Below are 23,041 nucleotides of genomic sequence, written 5' to 3'. Positions count from 1 at the left end.
TGCCTCCTTGGCCCTCACCTGGTCCCTCACCCAAACTCCCCCCTGCTCGCCCTTCCCCGCCTTCCCCCAGAGCTGTTATCACCAAGAGCTAGGAGGCCCAGCATTGTATAAGTTTTATTGATGATTTTACTGAGATGCTTTCATATGTATCATCATATGCACAGACTTTGATGGTTTAGCCATTACAGGTGATTTTAATGTACATGTGGAAAATGTGTTTGACAGAAATACTAAGAGCTCAGTTCTGTCCTTGAAAAATTTGGTCTGACTCAGCATGTCAGTGAGTCCACCTACGACAGAGGGCACACTCTGGACCAGCTCATTACAAAAGGAGTAAATATTTCAAATGTCAATGTGGTGGATGTTGCTCTGTCTGATCATTTCTGTGTCTTTTTTATACCTGTCTGTTATTCCCAAACCAGTGGCTGGTCCTGCAGTTGTTCAAAGGAGACACAGGTGATAACACAGGTGCACTGTTCATGGAAATTATACACATTGAAAATGCCTCATGTTCTGTTTTTTTTGTTTGTTGTTCTAAAATACTTATAAAACCCCCAATAAAAATAAAGTTAAAAAAAATAAATAAATAAGGAAAATGCCTCATGTTCTAATGTTGATGATTTGTTGAACTCTGTGACTTCCGAATGTTCTGGACACCATTGCCCCAATGGCTAAGGATAAGCAGAAAGTGCCATGGAGCAATGATGACTCATGGTCAGGGCACAAAAAAGGGAGTGCCGGAGGGCCAAGCGGGAATGGTGCAAGTCAAAGCTCCAGGTTCATTATGAAATTTACAGAGAAAAGATGCACATGTACAACCACACTTTATGTAGAACAAGGTAGAGGTATTTTTCTAACATTATTGAAAGTTGTAGTAACAACTCTCATGTCCTGTTTGCAAGAGTAAACAGATTAACAAACCCTCCGCTGCCGTTAGAACTACTGTAATTTCCACATCTAAGTGCACTGAGTTTGCAGTATTCTTTAATGACAAGGTTCAAGGCATTAAAAATGGCATAAACTCTCGCAAATAACAACCCAGCACCCACCTAGACACTTAGAGCTCACTCACTTCTCACCTGTAACTGACAAAACTGTCCAAGAGATCGTCACCAGTCTGAGTCCAAGAGCTTTGAAAACTGTGGTTATCAAGCCTCTCCTAAAGAAGAGTAGTCTTGATGCCACAATATTGAACAATTACTGACTAATCTCAAATCTGCTGTTTTTAGGCATAGTCCTTGAAAAAGTTGCTTACCAACAGCTTATTAACTCGCCAAATGAACAACTCCTTTGATGTCTTCCAGTCACGTTTTAGACCCCACCACAGCACTGAGACGGCTCTTATCAAGGTGTCAAATGACATCCGCTTGAACACTGATGCAGGCAAAGTCTCAGTCTTGATCTGGTTAGATCTGAGTGCTGCCTTTGACACTGTGGATCATGGGATCCTCTTACAGAGACAAGAGGACAGGGTGGGCATCTCTGGCACGGCGCTAAACTGGTTCAAGTCCTATCTAGAAATCAGGGAGTACTTGTAAATGTACGAGTAAATGTGTCTCCCCTGACCTGTGGGGTGCCCCAAGGGTCAATCTTGGGACCCCTGTTGTTCAATCTCTATATGCTGCCATTAGGCCAGTTAATACGCAGCAATAATGTGTCCTACCACAACTATGCAGATGACACTCAGATCTATGTCTTACTGGCAGCAGGTGAATATGGACCAGTGGATTCACTCCGCCACTGCATCGAACAGATCAGTGTGTGGATGCAAAACAACTTTCTCCAGCTAAACTCAAACAAGACTGAAGTCATCATCTTTGGCCTACAGAAACAGAGAAAGTGTTAGCAGTCATCTCCAGTCTCACTCTCTAAAACCTTCAAATCAGGCTAGAAATCTAGGGGTCTCAGACTTGAACTTTAACAGCCACATCAAATCAAATGGTAAATGGTCACATTTTTCTATAGCGCTTTTCCACCTTCAAGGCACTCAAAGCGCTTTACAACAAGGAACCACTCACCCATTCACACACACATTCATACACCAGTGTACGCAGACACTGAGGGCGAAGTGGGTTAAGTGTCTTGCCCAAGGACACAACGACAGCATTCATCTGTGTGAGCTAGAATCGCACCGCCAACCTATGGATCTGTGGATCTGACCGCTCAACCAATGATGTTTATGATGTTTAACACTCTACCAACTGAGCTGCATGTCGCCCCAATCAATGACATCTACAGCTTTTTACTACCTAAAAACATTGCAAAAATCAAACGTATACTGTCAAAGCCAGACTTGGAGAGACTTATCCATGCATTTGTCTCCAGAAGGTTAGACTACTGTAACGGCCTGCCCACTGGCCTCTCCAAACGAGCGTTAAGACAGCTGCAGTACATCCAGAATGCTGCTAAACGGGTCCTGAGCTGAACCAGGAAGTATAAGCACATAAGTCCTGTGCTCAGGTGTCTGCACTGGCTTCCTGTAGCTCAAAGAATATACTTTAAAGCAGCTCTGCTTGTGGACAAGTCTCTCCATGAACTAGCACCAAAGTACATCTCCGACATGTTAGTGCCATATGAACCATCTTGCACTCTGAGGACTTCAGGGACCGGCCTCTTGCTGGTGCCCAGAGTCAGGCCTAAACATGGGGAATCAGCGTTTCAGTTTAATACAACTATGGAACAATCTTCCTGAAGATGTGAGACAGGCCTCTACGTTGACAATTTTTAAATCCAGGCTCAAAACAGTTCTATTTAGCTGTGCTAAATAGAACCTGTTGAAAGGTTTTTATTCTGCACTCTTCTGTTTTAATGTAAATTTTATGATGATTATTTGTGATAATTTATGTTTTGATTTCTGTGATTTTAATGCCCTTCTTATTTTGTAAAGCACTTTACAGAATTAAAGAATTACTTTGTGTATGAATTGTGCTATAAAAATAAACTTGCCTTGCCTATACCTCCATCCTCAAACTTAAAGCAAAACAAAGAAAACAAAGAACCATAGGGCCAGCCGGGATGCTAAGAGGTATGAAATCACTCATCAGCGGCTTGAATTACCATGCTAAGTAGGACTCAGTGCACACTTAGGTTAGCACAACAGACCCAGCCTACAGAAACTGTAGACAATAGGTGTTTTGAGTTTCAGTGTAGTTAGATCCTCCCTTCAGGTAGCTATGAGGCAGTGTCCACCAGTAATCTGACCAGAACCGAAGGAGTGGCTTGAATGAGCAGCGAAACCTCTTCACTCTTACAACGTTTTATCCAGCTGACAGATTTTCTTTTTAAATGAATCAGACCTGAACAGTACACAGATATGTTTGGTTGTGTTTACTTCACATACCTTCTTGTCTGGTTTGGGTGCATTCTGGATGGACCCCAGTGCCTGTCTCTTGTATTCCAGCTTGTCGAAGAGCTGCCGGAGTTTAGTTGCTGCGTAATTCGCCTGTTCGTTTATGCCTTTACTCCCCTCATCCCCCACCTCCTCTCCTGGGTCTAGACCAGGGCACTGCAATGAGAAATGAGGTTTAATGGTTAAAAAAGAACACTGTACAGTCCATTACAGTGTAGGCTAGCAAGAAAATGTGTCTAGTTAATCTGCAGATGTTGTGGTGTGGTTGGATAAACACAACAAGAGAATGAACCACTAATAGAAATGATCAGGGAAAACATTTATGGAGTTGACTTTTGAAGATCATGTACAGTTTGTGGTAAAGTGTACCAGATGTTGCCATTTAAAAAGGAGAAAAATCCATGTCCCTGTCTCAAGTGGAGGAGTTCAAGTATCTTGGGGTCTTGTTCACAAGTGAGGGGAGGGTGGAGCGTGAAATTGACAGGCGGATCGGTGCAGCATCTGCGGTAATAAGGTCGCTGTATTGGTCTGTTGTGGTAAAGAAGGAGCTGAGCAGAAAGACAAAGCTCTCGATTTACTGGTCAACCTACGTTCCTAGCCTCACCTATAGTCATGAGCTTTGGGTAATGACCGAAAGGACAAGATCGCGGATACAAGCGGCTGAAATGGGTTTCCTCTGCAGGGTGGTTGAGTGCTCCCTTAGAGATAGGGTGAGCAGCTTGGTCTCATGGGAGGAGCTCGGAGTAGAGCCGCTGCTCCTCCACATCAAAAGGAGCCAGCTGAGGAGGCTCGGGCATCTGTTCAGGATGCCTCCTGGGTGCCTCCCTAGGGAAGTGTTCCGGGCATCTCCCAAAGGCAGGGGCCCCGGGGTAGACCAAGGACATGCTGGAGGGACTGTCTCTTGTCTGGCCTGGGAACGCCTTGAGGTCCCTCCGGAGGAGCTGGAGAACATGTCTGAGGTGAGGGAAGGCTGGGAGTCCCTGCTAAGACTGCTGCCCCCGCGACCCGACCCTGGATAAGTGGAAGAAAATTGAATCCATCCATCCAATTTTTTTGTCAATTCTTTTGGACAGGTTTAAAATGTGAACTTTCAAGAGAATTCTATTATTAAAACATACACTGCACATCACAATTGTAATGCTTGTCAGAAAAATCACAGTTACATTTTCCCAAATTGTTCAGCCCTAACAGAGTCTCATGCCTCTTTACACTTGGGGCTGCTTGAATCATTCTAAACATTGTGACCGTGGGTACATTACCTCCTCCTCCTTCTCCTCAATGCTGCTCTGGCTCTGGTTGGGTTGGTCATCTCGTCGAATCAGTTTGTCATAAAGTTCTGACACCAGGAACGAGGGGTAGTACCTCGCTCTCATTGTCTCTGTCACCTAAACACATGGGGAAAATGCTTGTTTAAAATATTTACCAAAGGCTATGTGAACAATTTTATGGACATTTCTATGCTGTGCCAGGCCCACACAACTAGCTCACTCTGGAGTAGTTTCAAATAGTGATATTGACTATTCCAGTCTAGTCAAGTCCAGTCTGGCTATGCTTCTGTATGCTTCTGTAGGGAGTATTATACATCTAATGACATAGGCCAAGATAATAAGGATTGAGCTGAACGGCGCAATATATTGAAATCAAAATTGCAATTTGAGTTGGCCCAATTTTCTGCAGTGGTTCAGATAATGGTTGATAATCAGTGTCCTCTGCAAAGAACATAACATCCTGTTCTTTTATAGAAAAAAATATGTACTATCTATAATTCTGAAATGCATGGGATTTTTATATTATTTGATCAGTTTTCCAGTCTTTACTTTAATGTTACATTTACCATATGTTTACAGGTCTTTCATCCACCTACACCAAACCAACTCTTACTTAATATCAGCCTGTCCAGGGATTACAGGTGGAAATTAGTAGTTTCTGCTATAACCTGGCACCATACCATACCGCATTTTACCGCACTAAAATTGTGTACCCCCATTCCTCAATAATTAAGTTTCTAATAATAAATGTAGTGTTATAAAGGAAAGTTCAAACATCTAACATATAAAATACTAAGTTTCGACAACTTGAACAGGTACTATGATATCCGTCTGGTCCATAATGTTTTACATGACGCCGCTCCACCTCCTCTTAAGACCTACATCCAGCCTCGCTCACAGCTTACAAGTAGAGTGTTAAGGTCTGTGTCTAGAGGCGACTGCAATGTTCCTAAAAGAAAGTCTGCCCTCTCTCAATCAGCCTTTTCCTATAAAGACATCAAGGAATGGAATAGGCTTCCAGACAATCTAAAGAACATGACTGATTTTTACAGCTTTTCACGGGCCGTCAAAAATTGGATTCTGGAGAACCAAACATGTTCACACCAACAATGCAATGGGTATTTTGCATATTTTATTGTATATTTGTATATTGTAAAGTTGTTTTGTGTGTGTGTTGTCTCCCCTTCTCAGGACTACAGATGGAAATTAGCTATGAGCTACAATCTGGTACAAACATATCTGCCACTGTGCTTAATGTAATTGTACACTGTCCTAATAAACCAATAAATGAAATGAAATGAAATCAAACATATGCCAGGTTTGTGTTGTGTTTAACAGTTGTACTTATCTTATGTACTTATCCTGACCTGTTCCTGGATCCTGATGAACACTTGCGTTCCCCTGTTTCCTACCAGACTTTGTTGGATCTCCTTCAAAAGACCCTTCTCCACTGGGATCTCTCTGCTCTCCACAAAGAACTTCTGATAGATCTCTCCCACGATCTGTGGCACTTCACTCTGGAGAAACAAACACATTACTGCATCTAGCCTTTGGTAACTACACGATAGGTCAGGTTCACGTGACACCAGAACATCCTAGAATCTCTATAGTTTAAAATGAGCTGGAGGACAGGTCAAAATCTATGGTGGAAATTGCTGTTTATCTGTCAGATTGCCTATCCACACAAAACAAAAACTGTCACAAAGTTCAACGTCTTCTATGTCAGCATAAATAAAGGAAAATTAACACACATTTTTCACAATATCTTCAGGAAGTGGTGTCATTATTCAGCCTCAAAGTGTGACTGTGACTGTTGTCAGTTGAAAAGACTTAAGATTAATATGACACGTTTGTGGAGCCAATTGCAAACAAGTAATGATAAGGTTCAAAATTGGTGGATTACTTTTATCTTATTTTTTTTATCTTCAATAGAGTTACCCTTGCCCACCATTTGAAATTATGACATTGTCAATTTTTTTGAATGTGTATTCAGGCCTGTCACAAAAACTACTATTTACATTTATTGATCAATATAAATGTTAGAAATAGCAATAATTTTTGGAGGTCAACATTTATCATCATTTTCTTAGTAGTAGAGATGACATTATTTATTGTTATTATTATTATTATTATTTTTCTGTTCTATTTTCTGATCAATTAGATTTGCACTTTAGAAGGCTGAATAAATAACTTCTAAATTAAAATATGGTTAAAAAATACACAAACTCTTTAAGGTGATTGCGTCAGTGACATAAATTACTTCTACTCCTTAAGCAATGTATCATACTTCAAAAGTTGTTATCATGACAGGCCTACATGTATTGTCTTTACGGAGATTACCTTGTTTGCTGTTTTGAGCGTCTCAACGAGTTCCCAGAAGCTAATGAGCGCTCTCTTATCCACTCGCTCCATATAAACTCTGAAGTGCTCCCTGTACCCTGCGTTATACAGGATGTCCTCAAACTGCAGGATCTGAGACAAAGGCAACACTGGGGTTATAGAATACATAGACAAAGTCAAAAATATTATTCTGGATTAGGCCAAGGCAATATATTTTAAAAATCATGATAATAAATGGTAAATGGTCAAGTTTTTATATAGCGCTTATCAAGGCTTCAAGGCACTCAAAGCACTTGGACTACTGAGGTTTACACAGATATAAGACCGCAAGTGTTTTTGTTCTGTTTTTTTATTATCATTGTAGTATCAGAATCGGTATGTTTGAAATGTTAGTATCGTGACACCAGCCCTAGCCTGTACCTTCTGGCTCTGTGGCTCGTCGCTCTCCTCTCCTCCTCCCTCTGCACAGTTCTCATAGTTTGGTCCTCCCAGAAGACGTATGCGTTTCTCACACTGTTTCTTGGCCACTGTGAGCTGGTTTATGTAGCGCTTCATATCTCGGGCTCTTAGCAGGTCGGCCTTCATTGCAGCCAACTCTTTTCCTTTACGATCTGCAACAAGAAAAAATATAGAACAGTATGATCAAGAAAGGTTTGGGTTATAAAATGTAGATGAAAGTTTATCTTGTTGACTCATTTTATCAGCATTTGGACCTAGACTACTCCCTTGAGGTCTTGATGCGGTCTCCAAATGAATCACTATGCAACTTTTCTGGTAGAGAATACACCACCTGCTTGTCTCTAGCAATAGGATTGTTTCCCATTAAACAAGGAGACTATGGTGGTCTCCCATAGTCAAAATTTCTTCCTCATAGTCTAAAACAACCTGGACTATATAATGGCATCACAAAATAACTTTGTTGCGCATTGTCTTATCATAAGCATGTAAAAGTAACTATACTGGGCAAAAAGGACTTTATGGTTAAATAAAGGCAATTAACATCATTTATTCTCTACAAATTGTATTAAATTAAATGATTCAAATCTAATTACATGATTTGTACCACCATAGTCTCCCAAGAACCTATGGGAAACAATCCACAGAAATGTTGTTGCTTTGCCTGGACAAATCTGTAGAGAGGAAAGCCTTCTACTAGTAAAAATGCATGTTCTTCAGAGGTATTTTTTGAGGAATAAAACACCCATAGTAAAATAAAAGCTAATTAAATATTATAAGGTATTTTCTAACAGTGCAGCATTACTCCAAACTGGAATGCATGGGGGATCACCAGGACGCTATGGAGATGAGCGTGGGGGCTTACAAGGATGTGGGCAAGATGATAACATCATAGTTCTGGTCTTGTGACTAAAGCCACTTCTTATCTGTAGCCCCTCTTCCTAAAGAATGTGTGACCCCCACTCCGAGAGGGTCATAAAATACTCACCTTGTGTGACGTTACCTAAAGTTTTTGTATAACACCATGCTGATATGAAGAAGACCTGTCTCATAAACATACATGGGGAGACTATAAAAGCTGTCAACAGGCACATGTCAGGGCTCTCCACCTATCCTTTCCGGAGAGTCCGTTGCTTCATTGTTCACTTTACCTGTGTAGAACTCATTAAACCCTTCTGACTTTGTTTCAGTCTCTTTGTCCTCTTTGATGCTTACACCAGAAATGAACAATTCTTACAATATGCTTGTGCCACATGGCCATAATATCTCCATTGAGACCAACGGAAAAGTTACGTACTGCACCTTTAGTGTATTCCTTTTCTGTAGCAATTTGTTGTCAAAGTGTGAACACATTACATGATGCAAAATTTGTCAAATCAGAAGTAATTGTATTTCTATATTTCCAAAACCATCTCCAAATTCAAAATGCATGTATCTCATTAGGAATAATAAAAGGTATAAAGTTTTGGGGGGTTTTTCACCCCAAGACACTAGACTGGTTTATGTGGGCATTACTATACAGAAGACATTGTGCACCAATTGAAAATGTGCCAGATGAAAAGAATGTATTAGTTTAAACTCTAATCAGAAACATTAAACGCTGCTGAACCAAACTGCCCACACAGATCCATAATTACAAAACATGAACAGACACTTCCCTAGTCCTCATGTTACTCATCCACAAAACCACGAAATGTTTTGCTCATGGGGACTTGTTACATAACCCTCTCCCCAAAGCCATCCACAGATTTTTAACAGTTCTAACTATTTTCATCTGTTGTCTAAAATACTTCATAGCAAGGACACATAATGGTGGAGGGATTTTATATAGCATTTTGTTGTCTTTGTAACACTGTATAATTATAATTTACTTACTTTCTATTTGAATTTTATAATGTGTAAATAAGATAATATGTAATTACATTTATGCAAATTGTGCTATTTACAATGCTTCATTTTGGCTTATTTTAATATTTCTAGACTCATGTGTGCAATTATATGTGGTCAGAAATTATATGTGGTCTGAAATATGGTCATAATGCCATACGTTATTATAACTAGTCATTATAACTTATGTTTTTCTGTTTTGAGGAAATGTTATTGGTTTGCCTGGAATGTTCAACAGTATAACATTAAACTTATTTCTTTCTCCATGGATACAGCAGATTAACACCACCAGGCCAAGTTATACAGCTCAGATCTATGGAGAGGTGACCCCGCTCAGATCTACGGAGAGGCGACCCCGCTCATATCAACAATGCATGTCTGTCATTGCATTGCGGCATTGTTTTTGTAAAAAACTGTAATTGAATTAATGCACAATAGACAAGTTAAATACCAAAGTACTGAACATCTCAATAACATCTCCATGGAGACAAGCAGTAGAAAAGTTACATAGAGCACCTTTAACATTGTAGTGCTTCACGTATTTTCACTTGACCCGTGCAGGTATTGTATTTCTTTGAGTTCATACCTTTCTGCTTCTTGAGCTGAGGCAGGCTGCTGATGGTGGTGGCATGAATAATTTCTACCACAATCTGATACCTGAGGAGACACAGAGCCTGTTATCACCGCACCAGTAAATAAACAGAATAAACAGGTCTAATGCTGCAGCCTGGGCCTCTTCTGTCTCTCTCTAATGGAGCAGGTGGAAGAGTTTAAAACGTGTTGAAATGACTGCTCCTGTGGGTTCACTGTCTGTTTCTATGGAAACAGTTAAAATTATGTTGTTTATTTTAGTTTACTTGAGAACAAACAGAGGAGGAGCAGTAAAATGGATTCAGTGTAATATGTTTTTACTTAATAGCCTTTTCTTAAAGGTTTTACCAAAGCAAATCTGTATTACTGTGTACAAGGGCTGTTGTACCAATTCTTGGTCAATTAACAGGCCCATATTATGCTTTTCTCTGATCTATAATGTAATGTAAAATATTGTTTCCTCATCACAAACATACCTGAAGTTGTGTTTGTTTCATTCATACATGTTTAACACAGAAATCCTGCATATTTAGGCTTAGGAGTTGTTTTCTCAAACAGAAAACACTCCTTGTGATGTCATACATACAATACATGAAATGCCCATTTGTGTTTTTAAACTCCATACACCTTCACGAGAATCATTTGGATAATTTTAGACTTGGGATTGCCAATCTCTACTGAACTGAAGGTAAAAGGTAGCTGTTAACTTGAAAACAACCACTACATGACATCACAAGGTGAAACAGAGCATTTAGAGCTTTGGAGATGTAGACAGACTAATAATAAAGGGTTACTCAAACACGTGTAAACGAAACAAAACACAACTCCGAACACAACAGGACCTTTAATCAATTAAAATGGGGGTGGGACGCAAGGGCTGCACAATATATCAAAATTGCAATTTGAGCTGGCTATATTATCAAATAGCTGAAAAGGGCAATTATTTAGATAATAGAATGTCCTCCAAAAAGAATTATTAAAAGAAATCCTGTCTTTTTATAGAAAAATCTTTTACCTGTAGTTTGACTTCTGCACACATGTTCAGAAATGCATGGGATACATCAGTCTTCTCTCAAACATTAATGCTCCTGGAGTTGTTCACAATTTGCACTTTGAAGAGAATCCTAATTTTTAAACATATATCGCAAATCTGACAGAAAAATCACAATTAGATTTTTTTTTTCCATATCGTGCAACCCTACACGCTGGCAAAAGATCTCAAATATCATATGAAACCATGTATAAACTATACAGAGAAGATCCAAGAAAAGGCTGTTCAAACTCTCCAGTCACTTCTAAAACTTCAGATAACTCACTCCATGCTGCTGTTGTCCATATAAATCTTTATCCTAATACTTCTAAAATAATTACTTGACTAATAACAGATTTGGTCAAACAATTAATTCACGAAACAATTAAAGGAGCACAGCTTTATTACAGTGATGCAGAAGATCTTTTAGATTTGATTAATGGCAAGAAGACCTGATTTTTGATTTTTCAAATAATATGACATGCACCTTCTATTCACATTCTATTCAGAAAGATCAAGAGTCTAACCCACCACCAGCAGCACTTGCCTGAGTTGTTTGAGGAAGTTGACATCGGCAGAGGTGGAGATGAGTTTGATGAAGTCTTCGTAGGAGGCCGCATAGGTGTAGGCCTTCTTCTGCTGCTCAGCCTGTTGTTCCCTTTGCTCGAGCTGAGACAGGAGCATGCGGTTTATCGAGTCTGGGTCACTCAGCACCTCCACTAGAGGCTTCAGCACTACACACAAGCAACAGGTAAACAACAGATAAATGGGATATATATTTATAAAGGTTCACTCATGCACACAAACCAAAACTCCTTTAAGAGTGTTTTAATCCAGTTTGCATTTAAAAACTTGTGATCAAATTAAGAGTAGAATTTCACTATTATATTTATTATTATTATCATTTTATCCTCCATTTAGATGTAACTAAAGCCATGTGCTGCTTCTGAGAGTTCATCCTTCAATGTGATTGGTTAAATCACTCACCCAGATCAGGATGGAAGCAAGTTGGTACTATCTGCATCTAATTATCAAGCCTTTTATTGTGCGAGAATCAGCAAGTATGTGGTTATCGTGCTAGTTGTTAGCGTTAAAATCACGGTAAAACTCTACTCAGTCTCTGAAAGTTGTGAAAAGTGCTTATAAGTTAGCATGCTTGGAATGGATAAGGTAAGTGAGGAATAACTTTAGACTAATGCAAACCCTTGAAAATTGCTCAATGCTCAATTACCATATTTTCCGGACTATAAATCGCACTTTTTTTTCATAGTTTGGCCGGGGCTGCGACTCAGATGCGACTTATATGTGAAATTATTAAAATATACAATTTCACATCTTTATTATTGTCACACTGACAAATGTGCGAGGGCACGCTAGGCTTGTGTGCCAGTATGGCAGCCATCTACTTCCGGAGCAGTGCTTTATCTACTTCTGGAGCAGGTGGAGTTGTTCAGAAGCTACGCCAAGGAAGAAGAATTCAATTGATTAAGTGATTTGGAGATCGAGAGTAAACTTGTTATCTTACGTTACATAACATACCAGACACGTATTCAGTCCACTGTCTATTCTTCATGTACACGTTTATGCATGTGTTATGTAACGGTTGATTATACATGTTACAGTTTGACTACTAGGTGGCGCTTATATGTATACCTGTAAAAAATGTACTTGACTTGTTTTCTTTTATACATTCACATTTAATTTCCCCTTCATTTATAAGACCATAAAAGGTGATAATTTTTCATTTGGAACAATATTGTAAATGTTTATTTTATCATAAGTCTAGTTAAAGGTCATGAAAACTACTTCCTGTTTTCCGGTTCAGCCGTTAACGCTAATGTGAAGTCTTATCCAAGAGAGCACTATTTATGAAACAATGAAGAGTAAAATATAAAGTGTTCGGTTCACTGGCTTGTTTACTAGAAGGCCAAAGTGGTATGTATATTTTCTATGCATTCATATGCAATTTTATGTGTATAAGTAATTAGAGTCAGAGCTTATGTTATAGTTTATGTGTTTTGCTAGTAAGACCACAGTAAACGTCTCGTGTTTGTGGACAAGCCAGCATATGTTACATTAGCGTAGCATATCTGATTAATTGTTAATATCTTACGTAAACATGCCAGACAGTTTGTTGTCTATGTGTTAAATTAGTGTGCTGTCCCGCTATTCAGCCTATTGTTCTCCATTTCCTTGTTATCATTATAACTTGACTTTAAACATAAAATGTAAAATACATTTCCCTAAAAATGTGACTTATATGTTTTTTTCTTCATTATTATGCTTTTTTTTTTTTTTTTTTAATATGATGCAACATAGTTTATGTTTTGTTAAAAAGGTTTGTCAGTGGCTGGTGAAAATAGGACATTTTTTCCTATGAGATGTAGTGATTTGTAAGTGATCATCTGAAAATTGCTGAGATTAATAAAGTTAAAGTGCTGAAATTTGATATCCGTTTCCCACCTTGCTGTCATTGTTGATAATTGTGAGAAATCATTAACATGATCAGTGTCTTCCCAGAGATGATTATCATGAATCATTATTAATAATGTAGAACTAAAGGCAAACTGAGCAAATGTGTTATTTCAGAAGAGCATATCAAAACTGGTAGCCCTTTGTATGACTCAGTGCCCATGAAATAGCTCTCAGCTTCAAAAAGGTTGGTGACCGCTGCTCTAAAGTGTGGTGGATGTGATATATAAATCCAATGCATTTTTATTATGTTTGTAGAAGTCTTAACAACAGGGTGAGCAGCATTTAGACCAAATAAGAACTCACTGACACATTTAGTTCACTGAAGAGATTTTATATTACTTTAAAAATACCAGTCTTAAAGATTTTACACTGCTTTGTTGTGTCATGGCCCTTGCTCTCCTGTGACTAGCTGTTGCCCCTGCAATTCATACCTTTGTTGGTGATGACTTCAGTGAGGCAGCAACGTAGCGTGTGAGATTTGGCGTCCTTTTGGGGCAGCAGACAGAGGAGCAGGATCCGGGCCACACATCGGAGAAAGGAGAGCTCCGCTTCCGGACTCACCAGGCAGGGATGGAGAGGGAAGGGCCGCGCGTACTCCTCTGGCCTGGAGACACAATAGGGAATATGAGGGGATCATGGAAAAGCAGAGATTTCCTAAACTTTTTAGATCATATCATGTCTAATGGTCAATGGTTAGCCTGGGTCTTTTTAATGGAGAGGTCTACAGCCAGTCCTCTGTCAGTAAAAGAATATGGTTTGGCATTTAATCTCTGGAGGACGAAATATGACTTTTTATGTGTGTAGAATAGCTCTTTTCAATAGACTGTCTTGTTTACATTCAGGAAATCAATACTGAAAGTCATTATATTGAGTTTTTGCAATTCAATCGAAAACAAAGATTAATCAATATTTGCCCATAACTCAGTGACAGTTAGTAATCTGGCAAAACATCAAATCAATTCACAAAAATGCTCCCTTCTCTCTCTCTCTCCATTCTGTCTCTACCCCTTCTATCTATCTATCTATCTATCTATCTATCTATCTATCTATCTATCTATCTATCTATCTATCTATCTATCTATCTATCTATCTATCTATCTATCTATCTATCTATCTATCTATCTATCTATCTATCTATCTATCTATCTATCTATCTCTTCCTTAATCTCCCTCCTCTTCCCCCTTCTCTGTCTGTTTCTCTCTACTTCTCCTTCCATCTCCTCCCTCATCTATTACTTCCTCTCTTCTCCCTTTCTCACTCTTTTCTCTCTTACAGCCTCGCTCTCCCTGACAAACAAAAGAAATTAAAGTGGCGATGATGGCCCTCGACCCCCACGCAACCGCCTGGGGCTGGCCACCTCACACACGCAGCATTCCCTCCACCCGGCCACCCCCCGGCCGCTATTCGCCCCCCTTCACACAGTTTCTATATATGTCTGGCCATCGCATTATAATGGAAATCCACGGCTTTGAACCGGCAACCTCGTGCACAATACAGGTATGGTGTAATTGACTTTTTTGCCCCTTTTGAGGTTCCCAATTATCTCCCCAAGTTTCATGCCAATCGGACAAAGTTGTGTCTTTTACCTGTACTGTAGGGGCTATAGAGGCTACTTGCCACATGCTCATGATGATTTTCTATTCACAGTTTTATTCTGCATCAGTGATTAGAATTTTAGTTCTTTAGGCTGATCCATCTGTCCGTGAGCAGGACTCAAAGAAACAGAAAATTAAGTCATATTTTAACGGCGTGCTATGCATAAACCAGGACTAGATAGGTTTCACGTATGTGAAAGTGGTGTGGGAATTTCAATCCAATAATGAAGTAATTTTTTGGCGGCAAACTACACCAAAACCATAATGAATATTTCCAAAACGTGGATGATTATTGATGAACAACCTCTACAGATATGGCTTGTGGAGTTTGACCTCATTCGGATGAAAAACCTAGGACTAGATACGTTTCATAGACATGCATATCAAAGTGCCATGGGAATTTCTTTTCAATTCATTGTGCCCCTGGTGGCCAATCATGGAAAATAACCCATGGCCATAATGTAATTTTTTGGTTCTTCTCATGCCACCAATTGATTCCCCAAATTTCATAGGAATTGGAGAATGTTGGTGTTTCACCTTTAGGGTAGAGGGAGCTATAGTGCTCATTTTGATAACAATTAATAGTGCATCCTATTAATACCCTCGTATCACATGTGTGATGAGAATTTCAGTTGTCTAGACCAATGTATGTGCGCATAAGAAATTTTTTCATGGAGTCTTTGTGCCCCTGGTGGTCAAGTGTGAAAAATGACCTATGCCAATAATATAATCTTTTGGTCTGCATCATGCACCAAATTTATTCCCCAAATTTTGTGGGAATCTGGTAATGTTGGCGTTTCACGCCCATGATAGGGGGTGCTATAGTGTTCATTTTGATTTAAATTAATATTGCATTCCATTCATGCCCCAATCACGCATATGTGATGTGAATGTGAGCTCTGTAGACCAATGACTCGACTAATCGTGAGGGGACATCGAAAAAAACGAGAACAAAGGCATTTTTCGGCGGCGGCGGCATATGGGCGAACCGAGTGAAATTTGGAGAAAACGTGGATGTTTTATGAAAACCCGTGTCTAGATGTGGCATGTGTTAGGGTTAGAAACTGGGACTAGATACGTTTTGAAAACATGCAGCGAAAAAAGCAGCGAATTTTCGATCCAATATGGCCGACTTCCTGTCCGCCCTAGCGCAGCACTATGATTGGCTTTTTTGCTTGTCTCCACGAGCTCTATCACTGATGTGAATCTCCTCTCTCATCTATTCCTTCTTCTCTTCTCCCTCTCTCACTCCTTTCTCTCTCGCAGCCTCTCTCTCCCTGACAAACAAAAAAAGAAATTAAAGCGGCAATGATGGACCCCACGCGACCGCCCAGGGCCGGCCATGAGCTCTATCACTGATGTGAATTTCGTCGAGCTAGGGCGAAAAATGCATGTCGGCTCCCAATTCATTCGAAAATTTTGAATTTTCTAGGTGGCGCTGTCGAGCCGGTGGCCATGGGACATTGTCATTGTGATGCCAATTTTATGAAATTTTTCGCCGAGCCGGTCAACCCTATACCTATATGTGGGACTTTTTGTGCATGTTCAGGGGGTGAAAAATGCGATCGTTTGGGCGGAAAAAAAGAATAATAATAATTAAAACTGCAAGCAGTGATAAAGGCCCTCACCACCCCTTGCGACCACGGTGACATGTACCCGCGGAGATCCTGCCTTTCGTTTCCGCTTACATCGCCCCTCCCCCCAAAATCAGCGACTGAGTAATACTACTCCATTCATTCCAATGAGACCACTTATGACACTGTCACGCCTGCACGATTGGAAATAGAGGTATGTCTTCATTGGCTTTTTTGTTTAGTATGATTAGAGGAATATGTGTACCAAATTTCAATGTTCTATAACAAAGTAATCATTTTTAATCCCAGTTAACCAAAACCCATGTATTTCTAAGAGAAATGTCAGATGTTGCCATGGCAACACCTTTGCAAATAGAGGTATGTTCTCCTTGGCTTTTTTGTTTAGCATGGCATGAGGGATGTCCATGCCAAATTTCAAATGTTTATGACAGTATTTTTTTTTTTGCATAATATTAAAAGGTTCAAGGGGGCGCTGTGGAGCAATGTAATTTTTGACATGTGTAAATTGTATATCTATGCACTCAGATCAAGATTTTGAACAAAATATATATTAATGCCGGAAAATAGGACACTGCATGTTTGAGGTACTGGCCATTTAAAACTTCAAAAAATGTCTTTTTTCTTTGAAGGATAGCCACACCCACATTTTAGTTAGAGTTAAAAACATTTAGGAGAGTAGCCTATATTCCCACATGGATCTAGTTCATTTTGACCAATTTGCAAGTTTCTTGAATGAAAATCCGAGGCACAAAAAATTCAAATGTGAGAGGTAACATTTTTTTAAAATGGGGTTCCGCCCACAATGGCCGACTTCCTGTAGGGTTTAGGGTGGGGTCATAATATAATTTTTTACTTGTCTTGACATGTGCTATGTTTGTACCAAATTTCATTTGTCAACGATGAAAAAGGTCTCTCATTGCCGTAATGTATCTAGATTTTTGAGGTGGCGCTATTGAGTCATTTTGAAAGAATAATTTTTTTGAACATCAAAATAATACATTTTTCACCAAACTTGAATTTTGGGTCCAATAAAATTGAGTTTTCGTTAACATTCAGGGGGTCAAAAATGACTTCAAAGCGGTAAGTATAATAATAACAATAATGGAAATTTTTTTCCACCCATTATTTTTCTCCTAAACCATAACAGCTACAGTCATGTGACTTTCTCACATTGTGCCCCATCACAAATAAGGGCCCTGTGAATTTTTTCACAAGTCCACAACAAATTGATTGTCTTCTACGAATTTTTGAAAATGAAATTTGAAGAGGGCACTAGAGAGCCATTTTGTGAGAAAGTGCCTTGATTTGCATATCATTGCGTTCAGCTCACAAATGTGCATAAACGCTGTATTAGCGTTTTCCCAACAAAAAATGTGTGAAAGAGAAATATTTTTTTGAAATATTCCAAAAATTTTGATTTTGTTGAAAATTCACCCTGACCACACCCAAAGTCATATTCAAAATGTAATTGATAATCTTTAATAACACATGCGTTTAGTGGGATTTGGCCAAATTTGAAGTGTTTGTGATGAAAACTGTGCGAGAAAATGTCCTGAATGTGAGGGTGTGCACTTTTGTCATTCCCGGGTTTGATCCAATATGGCCAACTTCCTGTACATTGTAGGGCGGGGCCACAATATCATTTTTGTCATGTCCTGACATGTTCTATTTTTTTATGTGAGTTTCAGATTTTTACGTTGACTTTTTTCCGAGTCGGGCTCCCATTGGCCCCATGAAAATCAAAGTTTGAGGGGGCGCTACCGAGTCGTCTCTCGTTATTTTTTCTCGGGGTCTTTTGTGACAATTAGAGCTCGTCGAGTTCTAATTTTTGACACCACTCACTGCCACGTCGGGGCGTGTTTACTACTTGATTTTTGCCATTTTCCATGCTCCGGACACAGTTTTAATGAGTCCTTCGCCGGGACGGAGTCCCAGGCTCGGGCCTAATAATGGAAACGCATTTTCCACCCATTATTTTTCTCCTAAACCATAACAGCTACAGTCATGTGACTTTCTCACATTGTGCCCCATCACAAATAAGGCCCATGTGAAATTTTTCACACGTCCACGACAAATCAATTGTCTTCTATGAATTTTTGAAAATGAAATTTGAAGAGGGCACTAGAGAGCCATTTTGTGAGAGAGGGCCTTGATTTGCATATCATTGCGTTCAGCTCACAAATGTGCATAAACGTATTAGCGTTTTCCCAACAAAAATGTGTGAAAGAGAAATATTTTATTCAAATTTTCCAAAAATTGCACCATCACTTCGTGAGTGGCGAGGGCCAATAAGAAGAAACCCGGGAAGAACAATGCCCCTCGCCGCAAATCAGGGAAACAAAGGCTCCTGATATAAACAGTGGAAACAGACAGAAGATATGAGGTTTAATATGAAACAGGCCCTACTGGTGTTTAGTATCAGGTCTTGTGGAGGAACATCTGGGGTCTGGTTTCACTTAATACAGGAAGTGCTCTACTGTGTGATTAAACTCCATACACCTTCACTAGAATCATTTGGATAATTTCAGACCTGGTATCTCAGTCTTTACTCAACTATGGGTAAAAGGTAGCTGTTAACTACCAGTGCATTTTGAGCTTTGGAGATGTAGACAGACTAAAGGGTTACTCAAACGTGTGAATGAAACTATTAACTCCAGGTATGTTTCGGAGGAGGTAACAGCATCATAACATGGCTTAAAGCTAAAGAGTCAATTTTGTGTAACATAGGACCTTGAAGTATTGTTTTTTCATTAATAATGTACGGAAATCTCAAGTTGCTTAATAGTGTATTACTCATTCACAAAATAAACCTGTAGCTACTAGTCACAAATGTCCTGGGGCAAACTGAAAGAAATGTGGCTGCCATTTTGTGCACACAGCCATATTCAAATACCACTGATTTACATAGGCATGATGGTGATTGCTTTAACGATACAACAACAGTGTTCAAACAGCAGCAGGAATAAAAACGCTGATTATTAAAATGTGTTAGCCCCACTTTCATCCAATTTTTAAAGTAATCAGTTTAACAAAATTATATCTTCCACCTAGAACTGAATAATTTAGGAAATGTAATTTAGCAAATGTTCTGATAAAATTGTGAATTCATTTTGCAATTATTATTTTAAGTGTCAGTACAAATTTAAACATGTCCTGGTTCAGACGCATGTACCAGGTTTCCCATTTTTGAACAAAATATATCTTGAGTGGGGCTGTGCCAAAAATTGAAAGACTGACAGATTGCAATCTAAACTGTAGTTGATCTTGATGATAAGGTAAGTGCATTTTAATCAACAGGTCTACAGCCAATCCTGCGGCAGTAAGAGCGTGTGGTGCTAAAGAGGAGTCACTGCTCTCTGTCTCCTCACATGTCCTCATTTCACAAGTTTTGACTTAAATCTGTACTAAAACTAAAAATCCAATGCCTCCTTCCCTCTGTCTCTGTGTCTGCGGTGCCGTCTGCCCCTGCTCTTCCTCCCTATCTCTCACTCTCTCTATGATCCACTCAGAGCTCTTGACCTTTTCTTCTCTTTTTCTTTTCTCTTGTTCTTTTTATCATTATAATCCAAGTTATAGAAAGTGAACAACTTATTTTCTCACCGTTTTTTTTAAGGTAAATGATTAGAATGCTCTGAATGCATAAGGAAAGTGAGCAATAACTTTGGACCACTGCAAAAAGTAAAAAAAAAACAAAACTTTTTTCATGTTTTTAAGACCGTAAAAATCAGGTACAGGGCCTTTAGATCATACCTTGCTGAGGCAGCCTTAAGGTCTGTGAAGTGAGTGTGTAGTATTCGTATAGAGTCGTAGCAGACCACATTGACCACGTCAATATGAGCCAGTCTACTTCGGAGCTGGCCAATCATCTGCCACCAGTCCTCAGACAGCATGGAGTACAGCTGGCCTTCATCTTGGCTCAGAGGCACGTACCAGGAGACGATGTAGTCTCTGTACGCGTAGTCAAATACTAGGGAGAAAACAGAAGGAAGTCATAAACTGAGGTTTAGATAGGGTTGCAATGACTATTCGAAAGATGATGTCGCTTCTGGGCCCAACTGGCTTTTTTTCTTTCTTTTCTTTTGTAACAATTTTGTCACAGTGCTGCTTGCATTGGACCTGGAAGTGACATCACACTTAACAACTCTATAATAAGTAATCCTAGTCATATTTTGATCATCATAATTGTTTCTGGACTTTACAGAACAAAGATGGTGGCTTTATTAAATAATAAAAAATAAAAAAAATGTAAAAAAAATTCAGATTTTCATCAATTATACACTTTACTTGTAAATATTCTCAATTCACACTAGTCGACTGCTGAAATAATCGTTAGTTTCAGCAGCAGGGGTAGATCAAATTTCCATAGTTTTAAAAGGTACACTTTTGTAATTTTTCTGAAGGCTCCATTGACAGCTTTCTCCTGAATGTAGCAAGGCAATCATTGCATTTAATAATAATTCATGTATAAAATAATACATACATACATACGGAGACAGAGAGAGAGACAGAGAGAGAGAGAGAGAGAGAGAGAGAGAGACAGAGAGAGAGAGAGAGTTGAATATTAGTGATGAATAGAAAGAGTCAAAGGGAAGAAAGGGAAAGAGAATCAAACTGACAGAGGAGGTAATGAGAGTGCAGAATGACAGGAAAGTGAGAAAAAGAGTTATACAATAGCTGATCTGAATAGAGTTACACAATATATGATTTTCATTTTCCACGATTAGATACACTATCGGTCAAAAGTTTGGGCAAACTTTTTCCATTTCCTTTTCTTTTTTATTACCATGATTATTTTACATTGTAGGTTCTAAGTGAAGGAATCAAAACCATGAATGACATATATGGCATTTAGCAAACACAAAATTAACTCAAATTAACTCAAAACTGGTTTTAGATTAAAAACTTTTAACCCTGATTTGCACTTTTATCATTTCTTGACACTGATGTGGCACAGCTGTGAAGTAAATATCTTTTAGGAGACTTCATCATGAAGTTCAATGAGAGAAGGCCAAGGGTTTGCAGCACTGCCGATAAAACAAAGGGTGGATACTCTGAGGATTTGAATATAAAATAAATGTAGTTATTTCACATTTTTTCTTGCTACATATTTCCTCACATCCTGCACCATATATTGTACATCTCTTTCAAGGTTTTTATTTTTTCTACATTTTAGGTACTTAAGGAAGAAGTGTCTAAACTTTTGACTGCTAGTGTATTATATTGAGTGTTACAGCATTTTAGCATTGAGTATGGCATCCATCCATCCATCCATTTTCTTCCGCTTATCCGGGGCCGGGTCGCGGGGGCAGCAGTCTAAGCAGGGACTCCCGAACTTCCCTCACCCCGGACACGTCCTCCAGCTCCTCCGGTGGGACCCCAAGGTGTTCCCAGGCCAGCTGAGAGACATAGTCCCTCCAGCGTGTCCTGGGTCTTCCCCAGGGCCTCCTCCCGGTGGGACATGCCCAGAACACCTCCCTAGGGAGGCGTCCAGGAGGCATCCTGAGCAGATGCCCGAGCCACCTCAACTGGTTCCTCTCAACGTGTAGGAGCAGCGGCTCTACTTCGAGCTCCTCCCGTGTGACCGAGCTCCTCACCCTATCCCTAAGGGTGCGCCCGGCCACTCTGTGGAGGAAGCCCATTTCAGTCGCTTGTATCCGCGATCTTGTCCTTTCGGTCATTACCCAGAGCTCATGACCATAGGTGAGGGTAGGAATGTAGATTGACTGGTAAATCGAGAGCTTCGCCTTCCGGCTCAGCTCCTTCTTTACCACAACGGACCGATACAGCGACCGCATCACTGCAGACGCTGCACCGATCTGCCTGTCAATCTCCCGCTCCATCCTTCCCTCACTCGTGAACAAGACCCCGAGATACTTGAACTCCTCCACTTGGGGCAGAGACTCACCACCCACCTGGAGAGAGCAAACCACCTTTTTCTGGTCGAGAACCATGGCCTTGGATTTGGAGGAGCTGATTCTCATCCCAGCCGCTTCACACTCGGCTGCAAACCGCCCCAGTGCCTGCTGCAAGTCCTGGCTCGAAGAAGCCATCAGGACAATATCATCTGCAAACAGCAGAGATGAGATCCTGTGGTTCCCAAACCAGACCCCCTCCGGCCCCTGGCTGCGCCTAGAAATTCTGTCCATAAATATAATGAACAGAACCGGTGACAAAGGGCAGCCCTGGCGGAGTCCAACATGCACCGGGAACAGGTCTGACTTACTGCCGGCAATGCGAACACAGCTCCTGCTTTGAGGCCGTCCGATAGTCCTCCTCCATGGCCTCCCCGAACTCTTGCCTCTGTGACTTCCCGAGCCGCGGCACGCTTGGCCCGCCGGTACTCATCAGCTGCCTCAGGAGTCCCACGAGCCAACAAGGCTCGATAGGACTCCTTCTTCAGCTTGACGGCGTCCCTTACTTCCGGTGTCCACCACCGGGTTCGGGGATTGCACCA

At 40.1% G+C, this 23,041-nt stretch overlaps 1 protein-coding gene across 2 annotated transcripts in view; it reads right to left on the bottom strand.

The window, feature by feature from the left end:
- Positions 1–23,041, bottom strand: part of snx25 (sorting nexin 25) — a 53,274-nt gene that overhangs the window by 12,692 nt on the left and 17,541 nt on the right. For both annotated transcript variants that reach the window (XM_033974137.2, XM_055224951.1), the window contains exons 5-13: positions 20,338–20,554; positions 13,828–14,000; positions 11,469–11,655; positions 9,887–9,957; positions 7,378–7,568; positions 6,958–7,089; positions 5,985–6,134; positions 4,609–4,734; positions 3,341–3,505 (exon numbers count right to left, since the gene is read on the bottom strand). In XM_033974137.2, the coding sequence (XP_033830028.1) occupies positions 3,341–3,505; positions 4,609–4,734; positions 5,985–6,134; positions 6,958–7,089; positions 7,378–7,568; positions 9,887–9,957; positions 11,469–11,655; positions 13,828–14,000; positions 20,338–20,554 (1,412 nt within the window). The remainder of the gene's footprint in view (positions 1–3,340; positions 3,506–4,608; positions 4,735–5,984; positions 6,135–6,957; positions 7,090–7,377; positions 7,569–9,886; positions 9,958–11,468; positions 11,656–13,827; positions 14,001–20,337; positions 20,555–23,041) is intronic.

This window comes from Periophthalmus magnuspinnatus, chromosome 10 (assembly GCF_009829125.3).
Source record: "Periophthalmus magnuspinnatus isolate fPerMag1 chromosome 10, fPerMag1.2.pri, whole genome shotgun sequence".
Classification (NCBI taxonomy): Eukaryota; Metazoa; Chordata; class Actinopteri; order Gobiiformes; family Gobiidae; genus Periophthalmus; species Periophthalmus magnuspinnatus.
Note: the sequence above shows the minus strand (reverse complement) of the source record. Positions and strands in the feature narration are given on the sequence as shown.